This window comes from Cherax quadricarinatus, chromosome 41 (genome assembly GCF_038502225.1).
Source record: "Cherax quadricarinatus isolate ZL_2023a chromosome 41, ASM3850222v1, whole genome shotgun sequence".
Taxonomy (NCBI): Eukaryota; Metazoa; Arthropoda; class Malacostraca; order Decapoda; family Parastacidae; genus Cherax; species Cherax quadricarinatus.
Genome location: NC_091332.1, coordinates 18,955,801 through 18,983,579, shown reverse-complemented (window position 1 = coordinate 18,983,579; position 27,779 = coordinate 18,955,801). Strand labels below are relative to the sequence as shown.

The window sequence follows — 27,779 nt, the reverse complement described above, 5'->3', positions numbered from 1 at the left end:
CCAGACTATTCCACTTCCTGACAACTCTATGACTAAAGAAATATTTCCTAACATCTCTTTGACTCATCTGAGTCTTCAATTTCCAACTGTGACCCCTTGTTTCCGTGTCCCATCTCTGGAACATCCTGTCTCTGTCCACCTTATCTATTCTTCTCAGTATTTTGTATGTCGTTATCATTTCATCCCTAACCCTCCTGTCCTGCAGCATTGTCACGCCGATTACCCTTAACCTTACATCGTATGACATTTATCAAAACTCTGGAACTAGCCTTGTTGCAAACATTTGCACTTTCTCTAATTTCTTGACGTGATTGACCAGGTGTGGGTTTCAAACAGGTGCTACATACTCCAGTATGGGCCTGACAAACACGATGTACAGAGTCTTGAACGATTCTTTACTAAGGTATCGGAACTCTATTCTCAGGTTTGCCAAACGCCTATATGCTTCAGCAGTTATCTGTTTGATGTGAGCTTCAGATGTGCTCGATATTATACTCTCCCAAAGATGTTTTTTTCTTTAGTAAGGCTTGCAGTCTTTGGCCACCTAGACTATACTCTGTCTGCGGTCTTCTTTGCCCTTCTCCGATCTTCATGACTTTGCATTTAGTAGGGTTAAATTCGAGGAGCCAATTGCTGGACCTGGCTTGTAGCCTGTCTAGGTCTCTTTGTAGTCCTGCCTGATCATCGTCTGATTTAATTCTCCTTATTAACTTCACATCATTTGCGAATAGGGACACTTCTGAGTCTATCCCTTCCATCATGTCATTCACATAAAACAAAAATAGCACTGGTCCTAGGACTGACTCCTGTGGGAGCCCGCTCGTCACAGGCGCCCACTGTGATACCTCATCAAGTACCATGAATCGTTGTTGCCTCCCTGTCAGCTATTCTCTGATCCATTGCAGTGCCCTTCCTGTTATGCGTGCCTGATCCTCCAACTTTTGCACTAATCTCTTGTGAGGAACTATGTCGAAGGTCTTCTTGCAGTCCAAGAAAATGAAATCTACCCACCCCTCTCTCTTGTCTTAATTCCGTTGCCTTGTCATAAAGCTCCAGTATGTTTGTGACACAAGATTTGCCTTCCATGAATCCGTGCTGGTTATCGTTCATAAGCTGGTTCCGTTCTGTGTGTGTGTACTCACCTATTTGTACTCACCTATTTGTGGTTGCAGGGGTCGAGTCTTAGCTCCTGGCCCCGCCTCTTCACCGGTTGCTACTGGGCCCTCTCTCTCCCCGCTCCATGAGCTTTATCAAACCTCGTCTTAAAACTGTGTATGGTTCCTGCCTCCACTACGTCATTTTCTAGGCTATTCCACTGCCTTACAACTCTATGACTGAAGAAATACTTCCTATCTCTCTGACTCATTTGTGTCTTCAACTTCCAATTGTGGCCTCTTGTTTCTGTGTCCCCTCCCTGGAACATCCTGTCTTTGTCCACCTTGTCTATTCCACGCAGTATTTTATATGTCGTTATCATGTCTCCCCTGACCCTCCTGTCCTCCAGTGTCGTCAGGCCGATTTCCCTTAATCTTTCTTCATAGGACATTCCCCTTAGCTCTGGAACTAACCTTGTCGCAAACCTTTGTACTTTCTCTAGTTTCTTGACGTGCTTTATCAAGTGCGGGTTCCAAACAGGTGCTGCATACTCCAGTATGGGCCTGACATACACGGTGTACAGTGTCTTGAATGATTCCTTACTAAGGTATCGGAATGCTGTTCTCAGGTTTGCCAGGCGCCCATATGCTGCAGCAGTTATCTGATTGATGTGTGCTTCCGGAGACGTGCTCGGTGTTATACTCACCCCAAGATCTTTCTCCTTGAGTGAGGTTTGCAGTCTTTGGCCACCTAGCCTATACTCTGTCTGTGGTCTTCTGTGCCCTTCCCCTATCTTCATGACTTTGCATTTGGCAGGATTAAATTCGAGAAGCCATTTGCTGGACCAGGTGTCCAGTCTGTCCAGGTCTCTTTGAAGTCCTGCCTGGTCCTCATCAGATTTAATTCTCCTCATTAACTTCACATCATCTGCAAACAGGGACACTTCTGAGTCTAACCCTTCCGTCATGTCGTTCACATATACCAAAAATAGCACTGGTCCTAGGACCGACCCCTGTGGGACCCCGCTCGTCACAGGTGCCCACTGTGATACATCATTACGTACCATGACTCGTTGTTGCCTCCCTGTCAGGTATTCTCTGATCCATTGCAGTGCCCTTCCTGTTATATGCGCCTGATGCTCTAGCTTCTGCACTAATCTCTTGTGAGGAACTGTGTCAAAGGCCTTCTTGCAGTCCAAGAAGATGCAATCAACCCACCCCTCTCTCTCGTGTCTTACTTCTGTTATTTTATCATAAAACTCCAGAAGGTTTGTGACACAGGATTTGCCTTCCGTGAATCCGTGCTGGTTGGCATTTATACTCTTGTTCCGTTCCAGGTGCTCCACCACTCTCCTCCTGATAATCTTCTCCATAATTTTGCATACTATACACGTCAATGACACAGGTCTATAGTTTAGTGCCTCTTTTCTGTCTCCTTTTTTAAAAATGGGAACTACATTTGCCGTCTTCCATACCTCAGGTAGTTGCCCAGTTTCCAGGGACGTGTTGAAGATTGTGGTAAGTGGCACGCACAACATATCTGCTCCCTCTCTAAGGACCCACGGGGAGATGTTGTCCGGTCCCATTGCCTTTGAGGTATCGATGTCCTTTAGCAGTTTCTTCACCTCCTCCTCATCTGTATGTATGTCGTCCAACACTTGTTGGTGTATTCCTTGCTGGTGTCCCCATCTGGTCTGTCCCCCCAGAGTCCTTCCTGTCTCTACTGTAAATACTTCCTTAAATCTCGTGTTGAGCTCCTCACATACCTCTTGATCGTTTCTTGTGAGTTCTCCACCTTCTTTCCTCAGCCTTATCACCTGGTCCTTGACTGTTGTCTTCCTCCTAATGTGGCTATACAGCAGTTTCGGGTCAGATTTGACTTTCGATGCTATGTCGTTTTCATACTGTCGCTGGGCCTCCCTCCTTATCTGTGCATACTCGTTTCTGGCTCTTCTACTAATCTCCTTGTTTTCCTGGGTCCTATGCCTCCTGTACCTTTTCCATTCTCTGTTGCACTTAGTTTTTGCCTCCCTACACCTTCGGGTAAACCAAGGACTCGTTTTGGTCTTCCTATTATTTCTGTTTCCCTTGGGAACAAAACTTTCCTCTGCCTCCTTGCACTTTGTTGCCACATATTCCATCATCTCGTTTACTGATTTTCCTACCATTTCTCTGTCACACTGAACCTCCTGCAGGAAGTTTCTCATACCTGTGTAGTCCCCTCCTTTTACAGTTTGGCCTGTCCCCTTCAGTTCCTGTTACCTTCTCCACTTGTAACTCTACTATATAGTCAAAACTCAGAACCACGTGATCGCTAGCTCCAAGGGGCCTCTCGTAAGTGATGTCCTCAATGTCTGAACTGCTCAAGGTGAACACAAGATCCAGTCTTGCTGGCTCATCCTCCCCTCTCTGGTTGTGTCCCTGACATGTTGATGCATGAGGTTTTTAAGTACCACATCCATCATCTTGGCTCTCCATGTTTCGGGACCCCCATGTGGCTCCAGGTTTTCCCAGTCGATCTCCCTGTGGTTGAAATCGCCCATTACCAGTAACTTTGCTCTGCTCGAGTGAGCTCTTCTTGCCACCTCAGCCAGTGTGTCCACCATCACCCTGTTGTTTTCTTCGTACTCCTCTCTTGGCCTCCTGCAGTTCTGTGGTGGGTTATACATCACTCCAATGACTACTTTATGTTCTCCGGACTGAATTGTACCTACGATGTAGTCTCTTTCTCCAATCATGTCCATGCCTTCCATTTCCTCAAATCCCCATCGGTGTTTTATGAGCAGTGCAACCCCTCCTCCCCCTCTACTCCTTCTATCTTTCCTCAGGATCTGATATCCTGTTGGGAAGATTGTGTCTGTTATTGTCTCAGCGAGTTTTGTTTCTGTGACTGCTATGATGTCTGGGGATTTTTCACTGATTCTTTCGTTCCACTCCTCATGTTTATTCGTTATTCCATCCGCGTTTGTGTACCAAACCTTTAGTTTCTTTTCTATCATTGTGGTCATGCAAGAATATTGGGGTTGGGGGAGCGAGAGCCTTGGTGGGGGCCTATATGGGGCTGTGGTGTAGGTGGGGTTTGTGTTGATGGGGGTGGGGTCAGAATGCCCATAAGGGACAGCTGTTGGGGTGAGGCTTGTGATATGGGGGTTGGTGGCAGAGGGAACAGTGAGTGGGTTGTAGTATAGGTTGCTCAGTTGCGTTGGGAATGTCGCGGGTGGAGTCTTTTGGTGGGAGATTCTGTGGGGTGTGTTTGCCCTTCCTCCTGTGTCTGGGTCCTGCTCATTTTCGTTGCTTCTCGTTCCTCCTTGTGTGTGTATGTGTGTGTGTGTGTGTGGAGATGAAGTGTGTGAGTGGATAAAGCTTGTACAACACACATCAACCTGTTCTCATCTTACAACGTCAGTTACCTCACGATTTGCCAAGTGTAAATTTCTTAACAGATCAAGAAAACTTACTAATGATTTTATATTTATTTTAAGTTAGCTTAGTTTACGTAAGATTGTCACAGAAACCTGCATAAAAGCCTATTTATCCTCTTTTAAGTAAATTACAAGAGAATCATGACAAGTCTGGCAAGAAGGTAACCAAGGAACGTTCTCATTTAAAGGAGAATTATTCGTGATATAAATATTGGCTGCGCAGTCACTCGTGCACTCTCACACACGCGCGCGCGCACACACACACACACACACGCAAACACACACACACACACACACACACACACACACACACACACACACACACACACACACACACACACACACACACACACACACACACACACACACACACACACACACACACACTCGTGGAGGAGTCACCCGGTTTGAGCTCGTGTTTTGGTGGTAATTTCTGACTGTACCATAAGGAATAGTGTGGGATATAGGCGTATGCACGCATAAGAGTGAATATAATCACTTAATCCCCGAAAAAAGGTAATATAAGTGAGCACAGAAAAGCAATTTAGTAAATAGTGACAGTTACTATTTGGGAGCCGTTGGAAAGAAGGTGAACGGTTGTGTCAGCCCTAAATAGTGTTGCCATAATAACGCAGTGGGGTATTTGAAGAATAAGTGCGACTCAAGATCAGGGAGATAAGAGATATGTATAGATGTGTCAGTAAATACAGTGAGTGAAAAAAAAATAGATGAGCTAGAGACTATAGTGCCTACAGGAAATTAGTGGAAAAATTACCGAGAAGCATCAAGCATTTTCATCTACTGGGACCCAGGACGGATGACAACATTACTCCACTGCCAGCCGCATGTAATATTCACCTAGTTTGAGTTGCATGGGGTCAGCATCAGTCTCTAGCTGGAAATTGGGGGTCACTCTCCTCGAGCTATCAGAATTAGAATAAGCAGCATTTACTGGTATTTAAAAGAATTTATTGAGGTTTAGGAGAGTTAAGCAGTTAATGATAGATAGCCTAGTATGAGAGGTAGCCTAGCGAAGCCTAGCATACAGAATTGAACTTAATTTTAGGCACAAGACTATACAGTGGGAACCAAGAGATTGGGTACATATTCAAAACATACATAGTACATATGAGGGAAATAAGAACTGCTTACATAAACACACACATACACACACACACACTACACACAAACACACACACACACACACACACACACACACACACACACACACACACACACACACACACACACACACACACACACACACACACACACACACACATACAGGATTTCACACCTTTATGTGAATTTACGTAATTTAGGCACACAAGACAGTACAGTGGAAACCAAGAGATAGGGGACATATGCAAGACATATGTAGCACATACGAGAGAAATAAGGACTGCTTACATACACATACACAAACACACACACACACGTGAAGCAGTATCGCTGAATAGTGCTCCCAGGATATAGCGTTCTAGTGGCTGTCCTAAGATATTATTAGCGGTCGGTCATCGTACGTGAGTGAATCAGTGAACATACCTACAAGAGTGCAATAGCTTTCAAGAGTGCGAATAATGTGATAAGATCAAGAATTTTTACAATTTAGATTTGAATGAATTGTAGTGTGAGGAGATCTGGGCTGGGAGAGTACCGGTGAACCAACAACAATAACAAATAGTGTTAACGTAACCCCCCCTCTTTTTCAAAGAACGACAAGCTAGTAAACACACAAACACACAAACACAAGTGTACACAATTAATATTATATAGTATATATTAGTGTATATTAATAAGGAATTGATTGTGAAAATTTTTTTATGATCTTCAAAAGAGTAGCGTAGCATAGTGTGCGCACGAACACCCATACACCCCCATACCCACACCCCCCCACACACACCCACACCCCCCACACACATCCACAAACATCCACACACACCCACACACACCCCCACCCCCCACCCACACACCCCCACTCACCCCCACACACCCTCACACACCCCCACACACCCCCACACCCCCTCCCACACACACACATTGCCAGACTCACACATACACTCCCCCCTCCCCCACCGACATCTCACTCCTTCACCTGATCCCACCCCACCCTCTTTCACCCTCCCCCTTCCCACCTCTCCCTCCTTTCCCCTCTCCCTCTCCCACTCACCCACTTACTTCACTCTCCTTCCCACTCCCCCTTCCCACTAATCTCCCACATAGCCACAGTTCCTCCTCTACCTCCCCCCCCCCACACTCTGACATACACAATACTAACCTAACATACAGAATTACATAGGTTTCCCACTCTGAGGCAATCAGGATAAAACAAAAATGGGTTGCCAGAGAGCAACAAGAAAAACCAAGGGACAGGAGAGGAAACTGCAAAGGAAGATTGGGCAGCAGAGCTCACAAAAAGGGAACATGAATGGGAAAAGAAACTAGAAGAACTTAGCATGAGAATGGAAGAGAGGATAGACATGGAAAGCAGGAAGTGGGAGGTGCAAGTCAAAGCAGCAGAGGCCAGGATACAGAGTTTAGAAGAGGAACTGAAAAATCTGAAACAGCCTAAAGAACTAAAGAACATTTTGGGATTGACAACAGAGACTGCTACCTCAGTCACAAATAAGGGGACTGTAGGGAAAGAAGGAGCAAAACAGCATGTAGAAGCTCAATCAGTGGAGAATGTAGTAAATGAAAGACCTAAGCTATATGTGGAGGCCCTAACAGACCACAGCAGAGCCCAGGGAATGCCGAGAAGGAAAAATGATAGGCCACTGAGCCCAAGTACATTAGCTAGTGAAACTGAAGAAAGGAAAGCTGCAATGGAGGAAATCAAATTGAATGATAGGATACACAGGGATATGCAGTGGGAGAATGAAAGGGTGAGGTCAGTCTTTGTGTATGGGCTCCAGGAAGTTGAAGGGGAAACATATGAAGCCAGAAAACAAGGGGAAAAAAAGCAATTGAAAGAATCATGAAAGCAATAGGAGAAGACGACATGACCCAGCTGGAAAATTTTCGGAGAATAGGGGGGTATGTAAAAAAAAGAACCCGGCCAGTGACAGTGACCTTCAAGGCAGAATCGACTCGGAACAGGATCCTGCAGGAGAAAGCACGATTAAGGGACATGCCGGCATACAGGAAGGTGTATCTCGACCACGACAGAACACAAGCAGAAAGGCACAAACAGAGAGAGATGGTACAAAGGCGAAAGGAGGAAAGAGAGGGGATGGAGAAGACAGACAGGAGATCCCAGACACAGGAAGATCAAATGCAGCCTGCCTCACCACTTCCTATAGAAGCCTCCCAACCAGGTCAACCCCAGTGCAACCAAACACTCTAAACTAAAACACCCATGCCACATCCAATGCCCCCACCCACTGCATTACAAACTCCACCCCCACAGCAACCACCCATAGTTCCTTATCAGGTCTCCCACTTCCCCAACCCCAATACACCTCCCAGACCACAATCTTAGAAAAGAAGTTGAAGGTGTGGTATACAAATGCAGATGGAATAACAAATAAGTATGAGGAGTGGCACGAAAGAATCAAGGAGACATCCCCAGACATAATAGCACTCACAGAAACAAAACTCACCAGAATAATAACAGATTCAATCTTTCCAACTGGATATCAAATCCTCAGGAAAGACAGAGGGAGGAGAGGGGGAGGAGGAGTTGCACTGCTCATTAAAAACCAGTGGGGGTTTGAGAAAATGGAAGGAATGGATGGCACGGGCGAAAGGGACTACTTAGTAGGAACAATCCAGTCTGAGGGACATAAGGTGATAATTGCAGTAATGTACAACCCACCACAGAACTGCAGGAGGCCAAGAGAAGAATACGATGAGAACAACAGAGCAATGGTCGACACACTAGCCGAGGTGGCCAGGAGAGCACACATGGGGGGAGCAAAGTTACTAGTTATGGGTAATTTCAATCACAAAGAGATTGACTGGGAAAACCTAGAGCCCCATGGGGGTCCCGAAACATGGAGAGCCAAGATGATGGATGTGGTACTGGAAAACCTCATGCATCAACATGTTAGAGACACTACCAGAGAGAGAGGAGAGGATGAACCAGCAAGACTGGACCTTGTATTCACCTTGAGTAGTTCTGACATCGAGGATATCATGTATGAAAGGCCCCTGGGAGCTAGTGATCATGTGGTTCTGTGCTTCAACTACATAGTTGAGCTCCAAGTGGAGAGAGCAGCAGGAATAGGGTGGGAAAACCAAACTACAAAAGGGGGAACTACTCAGGCTTGAGGAACTTCCTTCAAGACATTCAGTGGGAGAGGGAACTGACAGGAAAACCAGTACAAGAAATGATGGACTATGTGGCAACAAAATGCAAGGAGGCAGAGGAGAGGTTTGTTCCTAAGGGAAACAGAAATAATGGGAAGAACAGAACGAGTCCTTGGTTCACCCAAAGGTGTAGGGAGGCAGAAACTAGGTGTACTAGAGAATGGAAAAGGTACAGAAGACAGAGAACTCAGGAAAATAAAGAGATTAGCCGAAGAGCCAGAAACGAATATGCACAGATAAGAAGGGAGGCTCAGCGGCATTACGAAAATGACATAGCAACGAAAGTCAAGACTGACCCGAAGCTGTTGTACAGCCAGATCAGGAGGAAAACAACAGTCAAGGACAAGGTAATCAGACTGAGGAAGGGTGATGGGGAATTCACAAGAAACGACCGGGAGGTATGTCAGGAGCTCAACACAAGATTTAAAGAAGTATTTACAGTGGAAACCAGTAGGACTCCAGGAAATCAGAGCAGGGGGGTGCACCAGCAAGTGCTGGATGAGGTACATATTACCAAGGAGGAGGTGAAGAAGCTGCTATGCGAACTTGACACCTCAAAGGCGGTGGGACCAGACAACATCTCTCCGTGGGCTCTTAAAGAGGGAGCAGAGACATTGTGTGTACCATTGACAAAGATCTTCAACACATCATTTGAAACTGGGCAACTCCCCGAGGTATGGAAGATGGCAAATGTAGTCCCAATTTTTAAAAAGGGAGACAGACATGAAGCACTAAACTACAGACCTGTATCACTAACGTGTATAGTATGCAAGGTCATGGAGAAGATCATCAGGAGGAGAGTGGTGGAGCACCTGGAAAGAAACAAATGTATAATTGACAACCAGCATGGTTTCAGGGAGGGAAAATCCTGTGTCACAAACCTATTAGAGTTTTATGACAAGGTGACAGAAGTAAGACAAGAGAGAGAGGGGTGGATCGACTGCATTTTTTTGGACTGCAAGAAGGCCTTCGACACAGTTCCTCACAAGAGGTTACTGCAAAAGCTAGAGGATCAGGCACACATAACAGGAAAGGCACTGCAATGGATAAGAGAATACCTTACAGGGAGGCAACAACGAGTCATGGTACGTGACGAGGTGTCAAAGTGGGCGTCTGTGACAAGCGGGGTTCCACTGGCGTCAGTCCTTGGACCTGTGCTGTTCTTGATATATGTGAATGACATAATGGAAGGGATAGACTCAGAAGTGTCCTTGTTTGCGGACGATGTGAAGTTAATGAGAAGAATCAAATCGGATGAGGATCAGGCAGGACTACAAAGAGACCTGGACAGGCTACAAGCCTGGTCCAGCAACTGGCTCCTTGAGTTTAACCCCGCCAAATGCAAAGTCATGAAGATTGGGGAAGGGCAAAGAAGACCGCAGACACAATATAGTTTAGATGGCCAAAGTCTGCAAACCTCACTCAAGGAAAAAGATCTGGGGGTGAGTATAACACCGAGCATATCTCCTGAGGCGCACATTAATCAGATAACTGCTGCAGCATACGGGCGCCTGGCAAACCTACGGATAGCGTTCCGATACCTCAGTAAGGAGTTGTTCAAGACTCTGTATACCATTTACGTCAGGCCCATACTGGAGTATGCAGCACCAGTTTGGAATCCACACCTAGTCAAGCACGTCAAGAAATTAGAGAAAGTGCAAAGGTTTGCAACAAGACTAGTCCCAGAGCTACGGGGATTGTCCTGCGAAGAAAGGTTGAGGGAAATTGGCCTGACGACACTGGAGACCAGGAGGGTCAGGGGAGACATGACAACGACATACAAAATACTGCACGGAATAGACAAGGTGGACAAAGACAGGATGTTCCAGAGATGGGACACAGACACAAGAGGTCACAATTGGAAGTTGAAGACTCAGATGAATCAAAGGGATGTTAGGAAGTATTTCTTCAGTCATAGAGTAGTCAAGCCGTGGAATAGCCTAGAAAGTGAAGTAGTGGAGACGGGAACCATACATAGTTTTAAGGCGAGGTATGATAAAGCTCATGGAGCAGGGAGAGAGAGGACCTAGTAGCAATCAGTGAAGAGGCGGGGCCAGGAGCTATGAATCGACCCCTGCAACCACAAATAGGTGAGTACAAATAGGTGAGTACTAGGTGAGAACAGGATCTGCTGTTAGGCACTTGAATAGCTGTAGCATACATACACACACACACACACACACACACACACACACACACACACATACACACGCATATACAGGATTTCACACCTTTATGTGAATTGACCCTCTAACTCTTCCTTCTCTCTCCGTCTCTTTGTCTCTTTTCCTCTCTTCCTCTCTCTCTGTCTCTATTCTTCTCTCTCTGTCTATGCTTCTCTCTCTCTCTCTCTTGCTCTTTCTGTCTCTTCCTCTTTCTCTCTCTTACTCTTTCTCTCCCTTCCTCTCTCTCTATTCCTCTCTCTGTCTCTTCCTCTCTCTCTCTCTCTTCCTCTCTCTCCCTTTCTCTCTCTTCCTCTCTCTCTCTTCCTCTCTCTCTCTTCCCCTCTCTCTTCCTCTCTCTCTTCCTCTTTTTCTCTCTTCCTCTCTCTCTCTTCCCTTCTCATTCTCTCCCCTCTCTCCTCCTATTTTTCCCTTCTCTCCTTCTCTCTTTCTCTCTCTCTCTCTCCCTTTTCCTTTTCACTCTCTGCCTCTCTCTCCTTCTACCTTTCCCCTCTCTCTCTCTTTCTTTCTCTCTCTTTCCTTTACTAAATAAAAAAAATGGTTGGGACTCGTAGGAATCAGGGATCAGATGACAATGGTATTGGTAGGGAGGAATGGATGGAGGAGCAGTGGAAAAGGATGGAGCAAGAATGGGAGAGAAAATTAGGAGAGCTTTCTGAAAAAAATGGAGAAAGAGCTCTCTGCGAAATGGGAAAAGAGGCTGGAGAAGGAGACGAAGAAATGGGAGGCACAAGTCGAAACTGCAGTAGACAGGGTAAAGGTCCTAGAGTTTGAGGTAAACAGGCTGAAGCAAGTCTCAGGGGCAGTGACCAGAGAAGACACAGCATATGAAGCTGAGAGGATGAACAGGAAGGAAGGAGATATGAATTATGCTAAGGTCATATCAGCCTGCAAAGAAGGGTTAGGGAGTAAATGGAAAGAGCAGCTGGGTGCAGATAGAGAGACAGAGAGACAGCAGCTGAGGGAGAGGACAAAAAAGCGAAAGGAGATAGGAAAGGAAACAAGGATGGAACCAGCAGAGGTCAGTCAGAGCAGAACAGAGAAGCAAGGGCAAGCACACACACAACTATCCTCAGAACCCCACAACCTATCACACCATCCCAACACAAACTACAATCCATACCCACAGCTTCCACCCAACCCCCAATCATAGAATCCCACAGTATGCTACCAGGTCTCCCACCCCCACAGGCCCCCCAAACCACAGTATTGGAAAGGAAACTGAAGGTATGGTACACAAACGCTGATGGAATAACAAACAAGTGGGAGGAGTGGCACGAAAGAGTCAAAGAGACATCACCGGACATCATAGTGCTCACAGAAACCAAGCTTACAGGTATGATAACAGATGCCATCTTTCCAACGGGATACCAGATCCTGAGGAAACACAGAAGGAACAGGGGGGTGGAGGAGTTGCACTGCTGATCAAACACCGATGGAATTTTGATGAGCTGGAGAGAGGAGACAGCGGAGGAGAAAGTGATTACATAGCGGGAACGCTTCACTCTCGAGGTCCCAAGGAGGTAATTGCAGTGATGTATAACCCACCACAGAACAGCAGGTGACCAGGGCATGAGTATGACGAGAGCAATAGAGCGATGGTTGACACACTGGCTGCAGTGGCCAGAAGAGCTCATGCATGCAGGGCAAAGCTCCTGATCATGGGCGACTTTAACCACAAGGAGATCGACTGGGAGAACTTGGAGCCACATGGGGGCCAAGATACATGGAGGGCTAAGATGATGGAGGTGGTACTGGAAAACTTCATGTACCAACACGTAAGGGACACTACAAGAGAGAGAGGAGAGGATGAGCCAGCAAGACTGGACTTGGTATTCACCTTGAGCAGTGCAGATATTGAGGACACATATGAAAGACCCCTTGGGGCCAGCGATCATGTGGTTTTGAGCTTCGAATACACAGTAGAGTTACAAGTGAAGGGGGAAGCAGGAAGGCCAGGACAAATGAAACCAAACTACAGGAAAGGGGACTACACGGGAATGAGGAACTTCCTGAACGAGGTTTAGTGGGACAGAGAACTGGCAGGGAAGCCAGTTAATGAGATGATGGAATATGAAGCAACAATGTATAAGGAGGCTGAAGAGAGGTTTGTACCCAATGGAAACAGGAATAATGAAAAAGCCAGGATGAGCCCATGGCTCACCCAAAGGTGCAAGGAGGCAAAAACCAAGTGTGCTAGGGAATTGAAGAAATATAGAAGGCAAAGGACCCAGGAGAATAAGGAGAGCAGTCGTAAAGCCAGAAACGAATATGCACAGATAAGAAGGGAGGCCCAACGACAATATGAAAACGACATAGCAGCAAAAGCCAAATCTGGCCCAAAGATGTTATACAGCAACATCAGGAGGAAAACAACAGTCAAGGACCAGGTAATCAGGCTAAGGAAGGAAGGAGGAGAGACAACAAGAAATGACCGTGAAGTATGTGAGGAACTCAACAAGAGATTCAAAGAAGCGTTCACAGAGGAGACAGAAGGGGCTCGAGAGGGACGGAGAGGTGTGGCACATCACCAGGTGCTGAACACGGTACACACAACCGAGGAAGAAGTGAAGAGGCTTCTGAGTGAGCTAGATATCTCAAAGTCAATGGGGTCAGATAACATCTCTCCATGGGTCCTGAGAGAGGGAGCAGAGGCGCTGTGTTCTCCTAACAACAATATTCAATACATCTATCGAAACAGGGAGATTGCCTGAGACATGGAAGACAGCAAATGTAGTCCCAATCTTTAAAAAAGGAGACAGACATGAAGCACTAAACTACAGACCAGTGTCACTGACATGTATAGTATGCAAAGTCATGGAGAAGATTGTCAGGAGAAGAGTGTTGGAACACCTAGAAAGGGATGATCTCATCAAAAGCACCCAACATGGTTTCAGGGGCGGGAAATCATGTGACACAAACCTACTGGAGTTCTATGACAAGGTGACAGCAGTAAGACAAGAGAGAGAAGGTGGGTGGATTGCATTTTCTTGGACTGCAAGAAGGCGTTTGACACAGTACCACACAAGAGATTAGTGCAAAAATTGGAGGACCAAACAGGGATAACAGGGAAGGCACTACAATGGATCAGGGAATATTTGTCAGGAAGACAGCAGCGAGTAATGGTACGTGGCGAGGTGTCAGAGTGGGCACCTGTGACCAGCGGGGTCCCACAGGGGTCAGTCCTAGGACCAGTGCTGTTTCTGGTATTTGTGAACGACATGACAGAAGGAATAAACTCTGAGGTGTCACTGTTTGCAGATGACATGAAGTTGATGAGAAGAATTCATTCGACCGAAGACCAGGCAGAACTACAAAGGGATCTGGACAGGCTGCAGACCTGGTCCAGCAATTGGCTCCTGGAATTCAATCCCACCAAGTGCAAAGTCATGAAGATTGGGGAAGGGCAAAGAAGACCGCAGACGGAGTACAGTCTAGGGGGCCAGAGACTACAAACCTCACTCAAGGAAAAAGATCTTGGGGTGAGTATAACACCAGGCACATCTCCTGAAGCGCACATCAACCAAATAACTGCTGCAGCACATGGGCACCTGGCAAACCTCAGAACAGCATTCCGACATCTTAATAAGGAGTCGTTTAGGACCCTGTACACCGTGTACGTTAGGCCCATATTGGAGTATGCGGCACCAGTTTGGAACCCACACCTAGACAAGCATGTAAAGAAACTAGAGAAAGTGCAAAGGTTTGCCGCGAGACTAGTCCCAGAGCTAAGAGTTATATCCTACGAGGAGAGGTTAAGGGAAATCAACCTGACGACACTGGAGGACAGGAGAGATAGGGGGGACATGATAACGACTTACAAAATACTGAGAGGAATTGACAAGGTGGACAAAGACAGGATGTTCCAGAGACTGGACACAGCAACACGGGGACACAGTTGGAAGCTGAAGACACAGATGAATCACAGGGATGTTAGGAAGTATTTCTTCAACCACAGAGTAGTCAGGAAGTGGAATAGTTTGGGAAGAGATGTAGTGGAGGCAGGATCCATATATAGCTTTAAGCAGAGGTACGATAAAGCTCATGGTTCAGGGAGAGTGGCCTAGTGGCGACCAGTGAAGAGGCGGAGCCAGGAGCTTGGACTCGACCCCTGCAACCTCAACTTGGTGAGCACAACTTAACTTTAAGTATCTTACAGTAGAAGAGAATAAATATTATTTAATCAGAAGAAAGGCATGCGTTAATAAGTATATACTTTCTGGAGGCCCGTGTTGATGAGGAGCTGCAGTCTATCTTCGGTGACTCAGACCGTCCAGTGACCATGGCTGACCTGCGTGAGATGAAGTACACAGAAAACTGCATCAAAGAGGCTCTCAGACTCTTCCCTTCTGTGCCTGTCCTGGCCAGAGAGCTCAAAGAGGAGGTTGTGATAGGTAGGAATCAAATTATCTTTATTATCAAGGGGAAATGCTAAACCCGTAAGGGTCAATTAATGCCTGAAAAAATCCTTCCGATGTGGTAATGAGTCGTTCTCCAACATTAAAGGGTCGAACAAATAGAAAAATCTCAAAATTAACTTTTTTGATTTTGAAAGAAACTCATAATCAAAATGTTGCTCATTTGGCTGCTTAGTAGTTTTTGGGTCTATGTTACGAGTGAAGTGCGAATATTTGTGTGTTGTCAATTATACAGGTTTAGCGCTTGTTTTCGAATATGAAAATAATATTGGTATAATGTAACTTTTGTTTTAGATTTTCAATAAGAGTAATTTGATTTTTGTGAACTATTTGAAATATATTCATATTAAATTACATTACAAATACAGCACCAATTAATTATTGAATATTATGCAGATAAATATCGCATCCCAGCTGGCACCACTGTGATGGTGGTGACTTACTGCATTCACCGTGACCCAGCACAGTTTCCCAAACCGGAAGTCTTTGACCCGGATCGCTTTTTACCGGAGAATGTCAGCAAGCGACACCCCTACGCTTACATTCCTTTCAGCGCTGGACCCAGGAACTGTATCGGTGAGTCCATCACAGGTTCTGTCTCAGACATATAATCAAGTATGGAAATACAGTACAAAAATGGGATGTCATATTTTCTGAAATTAACTTTGTGAATTAATAGTGTTATATACCTACAAGTATTAAGCAAATATCGCACACCAAGCGATACAGGATGGAAAACAACCACAGGAGAAGGAGAATAATAGCTCTAGGCCTTTCGTGTTGCAATCAACACATCAGAAGCTTGCAAAATTGCAGAAAAGAGGAGGATGTCTAAGCAAGTAAGTTTCCAAAGGACGTCTTCGCTGGAGTGAGTGAGAGAGAGAGAGAGAGAGAGAGAGAGAGAGAGAGAGAGAGAAGGGTACAGAAAGTGCCCCTAGGCATAGCCAGTAGGATGACTATTAAGAAAAATCCCACAAGCATTGATATTGTAGTAGCCTAAACGAAATTAACGTGGAAATAATAAAAAAATCGGTCATATTCCGCTTTGATATCAGTAATTGTACATACATAAATATATTGTCACTGATATGGTGTGATATGGGGTAGCCACCAGGGGAAGCAAGAGTCATCTTCCCTTGTTCCTCTTGGCTTGAAAGGAATATTGTAGAATAGGCGATTATTAAGCATGATAGGCATTCATTATACAATATCAGTGATGGGTTCAAATTAGATGAATTTTTAGTTGAAGCAATAGTACACAGTATAAAATTGGGCGCTTATAATATGAATGCATTAGACTGTCTTAAATGTAGTGAGACACCGAGGAATTAGGGCCCATTTTCCTGCAGCTTCTGAAGACTGAACCAGAATTATATGGCTTGAATAACTATGGCCGTCTTCCTTGTTATTGCACATGCCTCCCTCTTTAAATGAGCCCCTTTTCCTATACATAACTTTTGGAAGTCTCCCCTTTCAATGTTACCGTTTTCTCGTCCCTTTAAATGGACACACTGTCCTGTGGGAGGCTACTCCATAATTGCCAGTGACTTCTATATCACTGAAAATATATTTATGTATGTAAAGATACTGATATCATAGCTGAATATGGCCGAATTTTTTATTATTGCCACGTTAATTTCGTTTCGACACTGATATTGATCAATGCTTGTGGGATTTTTCTAATGCTATAATTTTCATCCTTCTGGCTATGGGTACTGGTATGCCTAGGGACACTTCCTGTACCATTCTGTCTCTCTGTCTCTCCCTCTCTCTCTCTCCCTTCCTCACTCACTCCAGTGAAGACGTCTTTTGGGAACGTACTTGCTTGTACATTCTCCTCTTTTCTCCAGCTTTGCAAGCTCCTGATGATGTGTTGATTGCAACACGAGAGGCTTTGAACTATCATTCTACTCCTCCCGTGGTTGTTTTGCACCTACAAGTATGCTGATGAGACATGATATGTAGTTAATAACATTTTATTGAGAAGTTTCGGCCACCAGGGACTTTATAAATTGTAAAGTACTCTGAGGAATGAAACGTGTTAATAAAATGCCATAAACCTTATACTGTGACTTATTAAGATTACGTTAACTTATTATGTGACTCAGTTTCGGCTGGACTTAGAGAGGAGCTAAGATTGCACATCAACCTTGGCCAGTAAATTTAGCAGTGTGACTATTCTTCTCTTCAGATTTATTTCAAATCTTGGAGAATAAATTGCCAATTGCATATAATTTGTGGAAAAGTACTACCAAACATAAGCTAAATGACTCTTACAGCTTTAGCATTTAGTTATGATTGTAACCAATTTTTTATTAATTTTCTGTGAAGCATACTTCATGTTGTGTCCCTTGATTTAACCACAACAGTTAAATCCCCTCCCTTGACGGGTTGTTTACTTCTGGTGAAGGGCTTTCGATTCATATGCTATGCTCTGCTTCCTTTGATCAAACTTGATTGCCTTCCATTCCCAATTCCCCAGATACTGAATGACCCCTATATGTTTAGCGCTTATCCGTCAATATAATAATAATGTGCGACATAGGGTTGTCCTACTGTAGCTGAATCAATAGAAAAATGCGAAAGTTTAGGTCCACTTCTGATTTATTGTAATCATGAACATCCTTGTCTTGAACATCATCCATTTACGATTAGGAGACACATAAGGAGGTAAACGAACCTTTATTAACAACGTTTAGCTCATACAATGAACTTTTAGGTTAAAAAATGCAAGCAAGTACATAGGGCATTTTTATTAGAATATGTTCCGGTCGTAGAACCTTGAACATTCGTATTACACATAGGACATCGAGTGTTCGCATCGCTATTGGGCCGTGCGGACGTGCTGCGCAGTAGCTCCTGATTGAGTTGGCTTTTGCGCAGTGTTGACGTGTACTTGGCTCTGTGAAGACCTGTTTGCGCGCTCTCTAGAATTGAAGCAAGATGCCCTCCATCGAGCAACTTTACCAACAGCTTAAGGAATATGGCGAATATGGAAATTCGGCGACTGACCGAGGAAAACAAAAAGATTCGGAGTAGTCCTCCTGTTTTGAGTCCTCAGGTCAAGAAGGGAAACTGGTCAGTGGCTGGACAGCAGGGAAAGAAGTTGACGATCAAGAAGACGAATGGAAAGGTAGAAACGATGAAGAAGAAAGAGACTGCCGTGGAAACTGTTGTGGAAACATCCAATACATTCTCAGTGCTACCCGACGAATGTGAGTCGAATACTGGGAACATCACGACGAAAGACATTAAGGAAGGTACGAATATTGTTGTTGTTGGGGATAGCCAAGTTAGGTATATGGATAGGGCGTTCTGCTTGAAGGACAGGAGTAGGAGACAGAGAGTTTGCTTTCCTGGGGCTGAGATGGAGGATATTGTTAGCCGTCTGGATGACATCATGAGAGGTAATGGGAGCAATCCTATTATCTGTCTCAGTGCTGGAGGCAACGATGTTGGCAGACGTAGGAGTGAGGACCTGATTAGCAGGTATAGGTCAGCAATAGAAATAATTAGAAGTAAGGGTGGGAACCCTCTCATATGTGGTATTTTGCCAAGGAGGGGAGTTGGAAATGAATGGTTGTCCAGGGCAATTGGTGTCAATTGCTGGCTGGACAAATACTGTAAGGAAAATGCGGTAACATTCATCGACAACTGGGACCTCTTCTATGGCAGAAATGACATGTATGCTAGGGATGGGGTTCACTTATCTAGGTGTGGGGTGGGAGCACTGGCAACTGCAGTGGAGGGAGCAGTTAGGACTTTAAACTAGGAATAGTTAGTGGTATGGGTTTTGGCAGGAAAACAGTGAAGTCCCAGTGTAGTAATATTACGAGTTCTAGGGGAACTAGTAATAATAAGAACGAGATAGATATTGAAAAGCCAGGGACCTTGGGTGATAAGGACAGTAATAGGTTTAGTAGAAAAATAGAAATGAGCAGGAAGGGTAAAGAGAAAGGAGAGTCTTTCAATGTTTATTATGCTAATTGCCGTAGTGCTAGGAATAAGATGGACGAGTTGAGATTAGTTGCTAGTGTAGGTAACATTGATGTATTTGCCTTAACTGAGACGTGGTTTAATTCAAAAAGTCGGGACATGCCTGCAGAATGTCATATTCAGGGTTTTAAATTGTTCCAAGAAGATAGAAGTATTGGGAGGGGGGGGGTGGCATTGTATGTCCGAGATCGCTTGAACTGTTGCAAGTGTTGCACTGTTCAAGTGTACCAGGCATGCTGTGAGTGTACCAGGCATGCAGGAAGTGTAACAAGCATGCAGGGAGTAGCAGGCATGCAGGAAGTGTAACAGGCATGCAGGGAGTTGCAGGCATGCAGCAGGCATGCTGTTAAAAATTGACCACTGTCTGGAAAATCTTCCAGCTCCTGCACCCAACATCTTGCTCCTGGGGGATTTCAACTTAAGGCACCTAAAATGGAGGAATATAGCAAATAATATTGTTGCAGTAATAACACCAGGAGGCAGCTCTGATGAAAACTCACACTCACGCGAGCTTTTAAATCTCTGCACAAAATTCAATTTAAACCAGCAAATAATAGAGCCTACTAGACTGGAGAATACACTAGACCTCATCTTCACTAACAATGATGATCTGATAAGAAATGTCACCATATCAAAAACAATATCAGTGGTCAGTCGTCAGTCGTCAGTCGTCAGTGGTCAGTCGTCAGTGGTCAGTGGTCAGTCGTCACGTGAGGTCACAGACCCTGAGCTGCTTTGGGGATTAGCGTGGACGGTTACAAAGCATGGCTTGCTTCTGCAGTGTTTTAAAAATTGAGGTTGGAGAGTTGAAGGAGGAGGTCTTGCTTCTCCAGGAGGAGATTAGGAGGCTGAAGGTCCACCTCAATGGGTCTGGGAGAGAGTGTGAGGTGGCTGGAGTTGTGGGGAATGAGGCTTCTAGCAGTGAGGTGCAGTCTGTCTCTCGCTGTGAGGAGGCTGTAGTTGGGGAGGTAGCAACGGCTACCAGCAGTGAGGTGCAGCCCAGCACCTGCTACAAGTGGCGAGTGGTTCACAGTAATGGGAGGCGCATCAGAGTAAGGAAAGTTAAGAGTGAAGATCTGAAGGTAGGAAATCGCTTCTCTGTTCTTCAGGATGAATGTACTTCAGTGGCCAGTGAAGGTAAGGGTACTACTGCCCCTGCTAATGGAGGTAAGCGCATTCTTGTGGTTGGTGACTCTCAGGTAAGATATATTGACCGTGCTTTTTGTAATAGGAATAAGAAGATGAGAGATAGAGTGTGCTTCCCTGGAGCTGGTGTTGGGGACATAGTCAACAGGCTGGATAATATCATGTCAGGTAATGGGAACAAGCCCATTATCTGTCTCAGTGCTGGTGGAAATGATATTGGGAAGGGTAGGAGAGAAGAGCTGCTAGATAAGTACAGGTCAGCTATAGATTTCATTAAGTCTAAGGGAGGGATCCCAATCATATGTAGCATCTTGCCTAGAAGGGGAGTAGGAAATGAATGGTTGTCTAGGGCAATTGGTGTAAATTGCTGGCTAGACAGATACTGCAAGGAACTTGCAATCCCATTCATTGACAACTGGAACAACTTTTATGGCAAACATGATATGTATGCAAGGGATGGGGTACATCTCTCTGGGGCAGGGGTGGTAGCACTTGCAGACTCGATTGAGAAGGCCATTGGTGAAATGCCTATGATTTTAAACTGATGAAAGATAGAGGTATGGGTGTGTGTGGGAAACAAGCAGGTTGCAACACTAGGGTTGGAAACAGTAAATGTATAAAAGGCATTCAGCATGAAGTTATAAATAAAGACAATAGATCAGGTCAGCAAACAAAGGGGGACAGCAGAGGGCAGCAAGGGACTAGCTCCCTTAAGGTTTACTATACTAATAGCAGGAGTGTAAGAAATAAGATAGATGAGCTAAGATTAATTGCAAGTGCAGGAAACATAGATATTATTGCTATAACAGAGACCTGGCTCAATCTGAAAGATAGAGAGATGCCCTCTGAATGTCACATACAAGGCTATAAATTATTCCACACTGACAGGGTCAACAGGAAAGGTGGTGGAGTAGCGATGTATGTCAGAGACAATTTAAATTGTTGTGTTAGACAAGATATTAAATTAGAAGCATCAGCCACTGAATCTGTTTGGTTACAGCTTCTCGAGGGCCGAGAAAAACTAATTTTGGGTGTGATTTACAGGGCCCCAAATCTTGATAGGGAGTGCAGTAAACTTCTATGGGACGAAATTCGTAAGGCATCTACATACGAAAATGTTGTGCTAATGGGAGATTTCAACTATAGACAGATTGACTGGAGCAATTTGACAGGAAATTTAGAGTCAGGTGACTTTCTTGATACGATCCAGGATTGTTTTTTAAAACAGTTTGTGACAGAGCCTACTAGGGGAAATAACCTCCTTGACTTGGTTCTTGCCAGTAGGGAAACACTAATTAATAATCTTGAGGTTAATGATGAGCTTGGGGAAAGTGATCACAAATCACTCAGTTTTAATATATCATGGAATTCCCCTAATAATGGCAATCAAGTCTCCGTCCCTGACTTTCGCTTGGCTGATTTCATAGGACTGAAAAATTACTTAGGTGGGCTGAACTGGAATGACCTGACTAAGGGTCAGGTAGGTGGTGATGGTTGCCGATATGATGCTTTCCAGGGCATAGTTCTAGCTGCTCAGTCAAATTATGTTCCAAATAGGGAAATCAGATCAAACAAAAATGATCCTAAATGGATGAACAATAGATTAAAATATCTGATTGGTCAAAAGAGAGGCATATATAGGCAAATCAAAAGAGGAGAGGGGCAATTAAGAAATCGATATATTCAGTTAAAGAGAGAAATAAAAAAGGGAATTAGAAAAGCAAAAAGAGATTATGAGGTTAAAGTTGCAAGAGAATCGAAGACTAACCCAAAAGGATTCTTTCAGGTATACAGAAGTAAGATCAGGGACAAGATAGGCCCACTCAAAAGTTCCTCGGGTCAGCTCACTGACAGTGATAAGGAAATGTGTAGAATTTTTAACACATACTTCCTCTCAGTTTTTACACAGGAGGATACCAGCGATATTCCAGTAATGATAAATTATGTAGAACAGGACGAGAATAAACTGTGCACGATTAGGGTCACGAGTGACATGGTCCTTAGGCAAATAGATAAATTAAAACCTAACAAATCCCCAGGCCCTGATGAACTGTATGCAAGGGTTCTAAAGGAATGTAAAGAGGAGCTTAGCACACCTTTGGCTAATCTTTTCAACATATCACTACAAACGGGCATGGTGCCAGATAAGTGGAAAATGGCAAATGTGATACCTATTTTCAAAACAGGTGACAGGTCCTTAGCTTCGAACTATAGACCAATAAGCCTAACCTCCATAGTGGGAAAATTTATGGAATCAATAATTGCCGAGGCAGTTCGTAGCCACCTTGAAAAGCATAAATTAATCAACGAATCTCAGCATGGTTTTACAAAGGGGCGTTCCTGCCTTACGAATTTATTAACTTTTTTCACTAAGGTATTTGAGGAGGTAGATCATGGTAATGAATATGATATTGTGTATATGGACTTCAGTAAGGCTTTTGACAGGGTCCCACATCAGAGACTATTGAGGAAAATTAAAGCACATGGAATAGGAGGAGAATTTTTTTCCTGGATAGAGGCATGGTTGACAAATAGGCAGCAGAGAGTTTGCATAAATGGGGAGAAATCAGAGTGGGGAAGCGTTACGAGCGGTGTTCCACAGGGGTCAGTGTTGGGCCCCCTGCTGTTCACAATCTACATAAACGACATAGATGAGGGCATAAAGAGCGACATCGGCAAGTTTGCCGATGACACCAAAATAGGCCGTCGAATTCATTCTGACGAGGACATTCGAGCACTCCAGGAAGATTTGAATAGACTGATGCAGTGGTCGGAGAAGTGGCAGATGCAGTTTAATATAGACAAATGCAAAGTTCTAAATGTTGGACAGGACAATAACCATGCCACATATAAACTAAATAATGTAGATCTTAATATTACGGATTGCGAAAAAGATTTAGGAGTTCTGGTTAGCAGTAATCTGAAACCAAGACAACAGTGCATAAGTGTTCGCAATAAAGCTAATAGAATCCTTGGCTTCATATCAAGAAGCATAAATAATAGGAGTCCTCAGATTGTTCTTCAACTCTATACATCCTTGGTTAGGCCTCATTTAGATTATGCTGCACAGTTTTGGTCACCGTATTACAGGATGGATATAAATTCTCTGGAAAATGTACAAAGGAGGATGACAAAGTTGATCCCATGTATCAGAAACCTTCCCTATGAGGATAGACTAAGGGCCCTGAATCTGCACTCTCTAGAAAGACGTAGAATTAGGGGGGATATGATTGAGGTGTATAAATGGAAGACAGGAATAAATAAAGGGGATGTAAATAGTGTGCTGAAAATATCTAGCCTAGACAGGACTCGCAGCAATGGTTTTAAGTTGGAAAAATTCAGATTCAGGAAGGATATAGGAAAGTACTGGTTTGGTAATAGAGTTGTGGATGAGTGGAACAAACTCCCGAGTACAGTTATAGAGGCCAGAACGTTGTGTAGCTTTAAAAATAGGTTGGATAAATACATGAGTGGATGTGGGTGGGTGTGAGTTGGACCTGATAGCTTGTGCTACCAGGTCGGTTGCCGTGTTCCTCCCTTAAGTCAATGTGACCTGACCTGACTAGGTTGGGTGCATTGGCTTAAGCCGGTAGGAGACTTGGACCTGCCTCGCATGGGCCAGTAGGCCTTCTGCAGTGTTCCTTCGTTCTTATGTTCTTATGTTCTTATAAAACAGGGGACAAGTCGTTACCGTCAAATTACCGCCCAATAAGCCTGACCTCAATTGTAGGCAAATTACTAGAGTCAATTATAGCTGAGGTTATAAGAAGCCATCTCGATAAGCATAGCTTGATTAATGATACTCAGCATGGATTCACAAGAGGCCGGTCTTGTCTAACTAATTTATTAACTTTCTTCAGTAAAGCTTTTGAGGCTGTTGACCACAATAAAGAATTTGATATTATTTACTTAGATTTTAGTAAGGCTTTTGATAGAGTTCCGCACCATAGACTGTTAAAGAAAGTGGCAGCTCATGGCATTGGGGGAAAAGTGCTCTCGTGGATCGAGTCATGGCTCACTGACAGGAAGCAGAGAGTGTCCATAAATGGGGTTAAATCCGAGTGGGGATCTGTAACAAGTGGCGTTCCACAGGGATCAGTCTTGGGCCCGTTGTTGTTTATAATATATATCAATGATCTTGATGAGGGAATTACTAGTGATATGAGCAAATTCGCCGATGACACAAAGATAGGTAGGATAATTGATTCAAACGTAGATGTCAGAAAAGTGGCAGATGCAGTTCAATGTAGATAAATGCAAGGTTCTGAAGCTTGGAAGTGCCCATAACCCTAGTACTTATAAGTTAAATGATGTAGAACTTAGCCATACAGATTGCGAAAAGGACTTGGGAGTTATGGTGAGCAGCAACCTTAAACCAAGACAGCAATGCCTAAGCGTACGTAATAAGGCAAATAGATTACTGGGATTTATATCAAGAAGTGTAAGCAACAGAAGTCCAGAGGTCATACTGCAGCTTTATACATCATTAGTAAGGCCTCACCTAGATTATGCAGCTCAGTTCTGGTCTCCGTATTACAAAATGGACATAAATTCGTTAGAAAACATTCAGCGTAGGATGACTAAATTAATACATAGCATTAGAAATCTTCCTTATGAAGAAAGATTGAAGACTCTTAAGTTACATTCACTTGTTAGACGATGAATGAGGGGAGACCTGATCGAAGTGTATAAGTGGAAGATAGGTATTAATAAAGGGGATATTAATAAGGTCTTGAGGATGTCTCTCCAGGAGAGAACCCGCAGTAATGGATTTAAATTAGATAAGTTTAGATTTAGAAAGGACATAGGAAAGTATTGGTTTGGAAATAGGGTAGTTGATGAGTGGAACAGTCTACCTAGTTGGGTTATTGAGGCTGGGACTTTGGGTAGTTTCAAATTTAGGTTGGATAAGTACATGAGTGGGAGGGGTTGGATTTGAGTGGGACTTGCACATCAGAGCTTATTTCTTGGGTGGCATTGAAAATTGGGTTGGGCAAATGTTTTGTTAGTGGGATGAATTGTAAAGGACCTGCCTAGTATGGGCCAGCAGGCCTCCTGCAGTGTTCCTCCTTTCTTATGTTCTTATGTTATCTGTATATAAGAAGAGAGAGATAACTGAATGAAGTAGTAGTCAGTTGTCAGGTCAGTATCTGTGTTAACGTTGTGGAGAGGTCACGTGATGGTTGTGTCTGAGGTGAGTGTGGTGAATATTGACCCAGAATCATGTGGGACAGTGTGATAATGATGTTATAACTTCCATATATTTGTGAATCTTCTTACATTTTTTTCTAGGCCAAAAGTTTGCACTTATGGAGGAGAAGATCCTGCTGAGTAACATCCTGCGTAAGTTCCGCGTAGAAAGCGTCACCCGCCGAGAGGACTTACGCATTCTCGGAGAGCTCATTCTCAGGCCAGAAAATGGTAACACTTTGAAACTTACTCCCAGAGCATAAAAGGAGAGTCATGAAGATACTTTACATAGTTGGTAAAGAATTTTGTATCTTAAGGATCAGTAAGGTCATTTTTAATTTGAATTAAGAATATGAAATAAAACTAATTAAACTTATATGAGAACATTAAGAGAGAAGAACAACGGTGCAGCAGACATCAGTTCCTCTCATTCTCGTGGGAGACTTAAACTTTTATGTCATTGTAGTGTTTAGATCCTGCAACTTACACTCATATACACCGAAAATTATTGTTGAAGAGACATGGAAAAAAACACTTATGTATAGTTCAGGATATTTATTAGAGAACACTGTTTCGCCACCAGTTGCGAAACTTTTCTTCTAATGAATATCCTGAACGGTACATAAATGTCTTTTTTTCACATCTTGTCGGTATCACTATACCATTTTTCAGTTCAAGAGATAGTATAGACCAGGTGTCAAGATGAATAATTTCCTTATACAGTAGTCCTTATTCGAAAATTTTTAAATGTGTCGTTACATCATCTAAGGCGTCACTTAGCATGTAGGATCTGGTAATGTGATAGTCGGTATGTTTGCAGGTAAATCTATGTAACGACGTCTCATCAAGAACTGAACTTTATCGAGTTTAATGAAGCTCCGTCCTTGACGAACCGTCGTAATGAACGATAAAAATATCCACAGAATATTAATAAAGTCTCTGCATGTTCTTTTGTTTTATTTGTCATGTGTTATTTAATATTTATATACATTGTACAAAATTTATCTTGTGACACCCAGTTTAAATCTCTTGATCTGTACTTTCTGGAACTCAGTAGAGAGAGATACATCATAACCTTCACCTGGAAAATCCCCGAGGGATTGATCTCAAATCTGCAGGCAGACATTGCTACCTTCCAAAGCAAAATATTAGGCATACGGTGCAACATATCTCCAATGAAATGCCTTGGCGCTATGAGTGCAATAAGAGACAACGCAAAAAGTGTCTGGGGCCCAACACAGCCTCCCAACATCCATATGGGAAATTACCAATAGACCCGTTGCTGTCTTCAAGAGGGACCTGAATAGATACCTAAAGTGAGTGCCTGACCTGCCGGACTCTGGTTCGTACGTTGGACTTCGTGTGGCCAGCAGCAACAGCCTGATTAATCAGCCTCTGGTCCACCGGGAGGCGTGGTCAAAGACTGGGTGGCCGGGGCTTTGACCTTCGGAACGACCTTCAGGCAGGCAGGCAACGGAGTTCCTTGATGCTGTTGCTGGGCTCTTTATTCAAGGAATTAGAGCTCCCCTTCCGTCAGATCACGCTTGATCTAACTTCGACAAGTGAGATTCTTCAACAATATAATAAAAAAATCCAGTTTAGAAATAATATTCTGTATTTTTCACCTTATTATACAACATTAGTGTAACATTTTTTTGAGTGGCTCATCACTTTGCCCAGACTACTGCTGCACTCAGTGGTTCAACACTTTACCCAGACTACTGCTGCACTCAGTGGTTCAACACTTTACCCAGACTACTGCTGCACTCAGTGGTTCAACACTTTACCCAGACTACTGCTGCACTCAGTGCTTCAACACTTTACCAGATTACTGTTGCACAGTGGTTACTTTGCTGCACTCAGTGGTTCAACACTTTACCCAGACTACTGATGCACTCAGTGGTTCAACACTTTACCCAGACTACTGCTGCACTCAGTGGTTCACTTTACCCACTTTGCACCAGTGGTTAACACTTTACCCAGACTATTGCTGCACTCTACTTTGACTACTGCACTCAG

At 44.0% G+C, this 27,779-nt stretch overlaps 1 protein-coding gene across 1 annotated transcript in view; it reads left to right on the top strand.

The window, feature by feature from the left end:
* LOC138853832 (cytochrome P450 4C1-like) overlaps positions 1-26,708 on the top strand; it is a 206,576-nt gene extending 179,868 nt beyond the window's left edge. The window contains exons 10-12 of the mRNA XM_070093053.1: positions 15,236-15,404; positions 15,825-16,004; positions 25,863-26,708. Of these exons, the coding sequence (XP_069949154.1) occupies positions 15,236-15,404; positions 15,825-16,004; positions 25,863-26,023 (510 nt within the window). The 3' untranslated portion in view covers positions 26,024-26,708. The remainder of the gene's footprint in view (positions 1-15,235; positions 15,405-15,824; positions 16,005-25,862) is intronic.
* Positions 26,709-27,779: the final 1,071 nt, after the last annotated feature.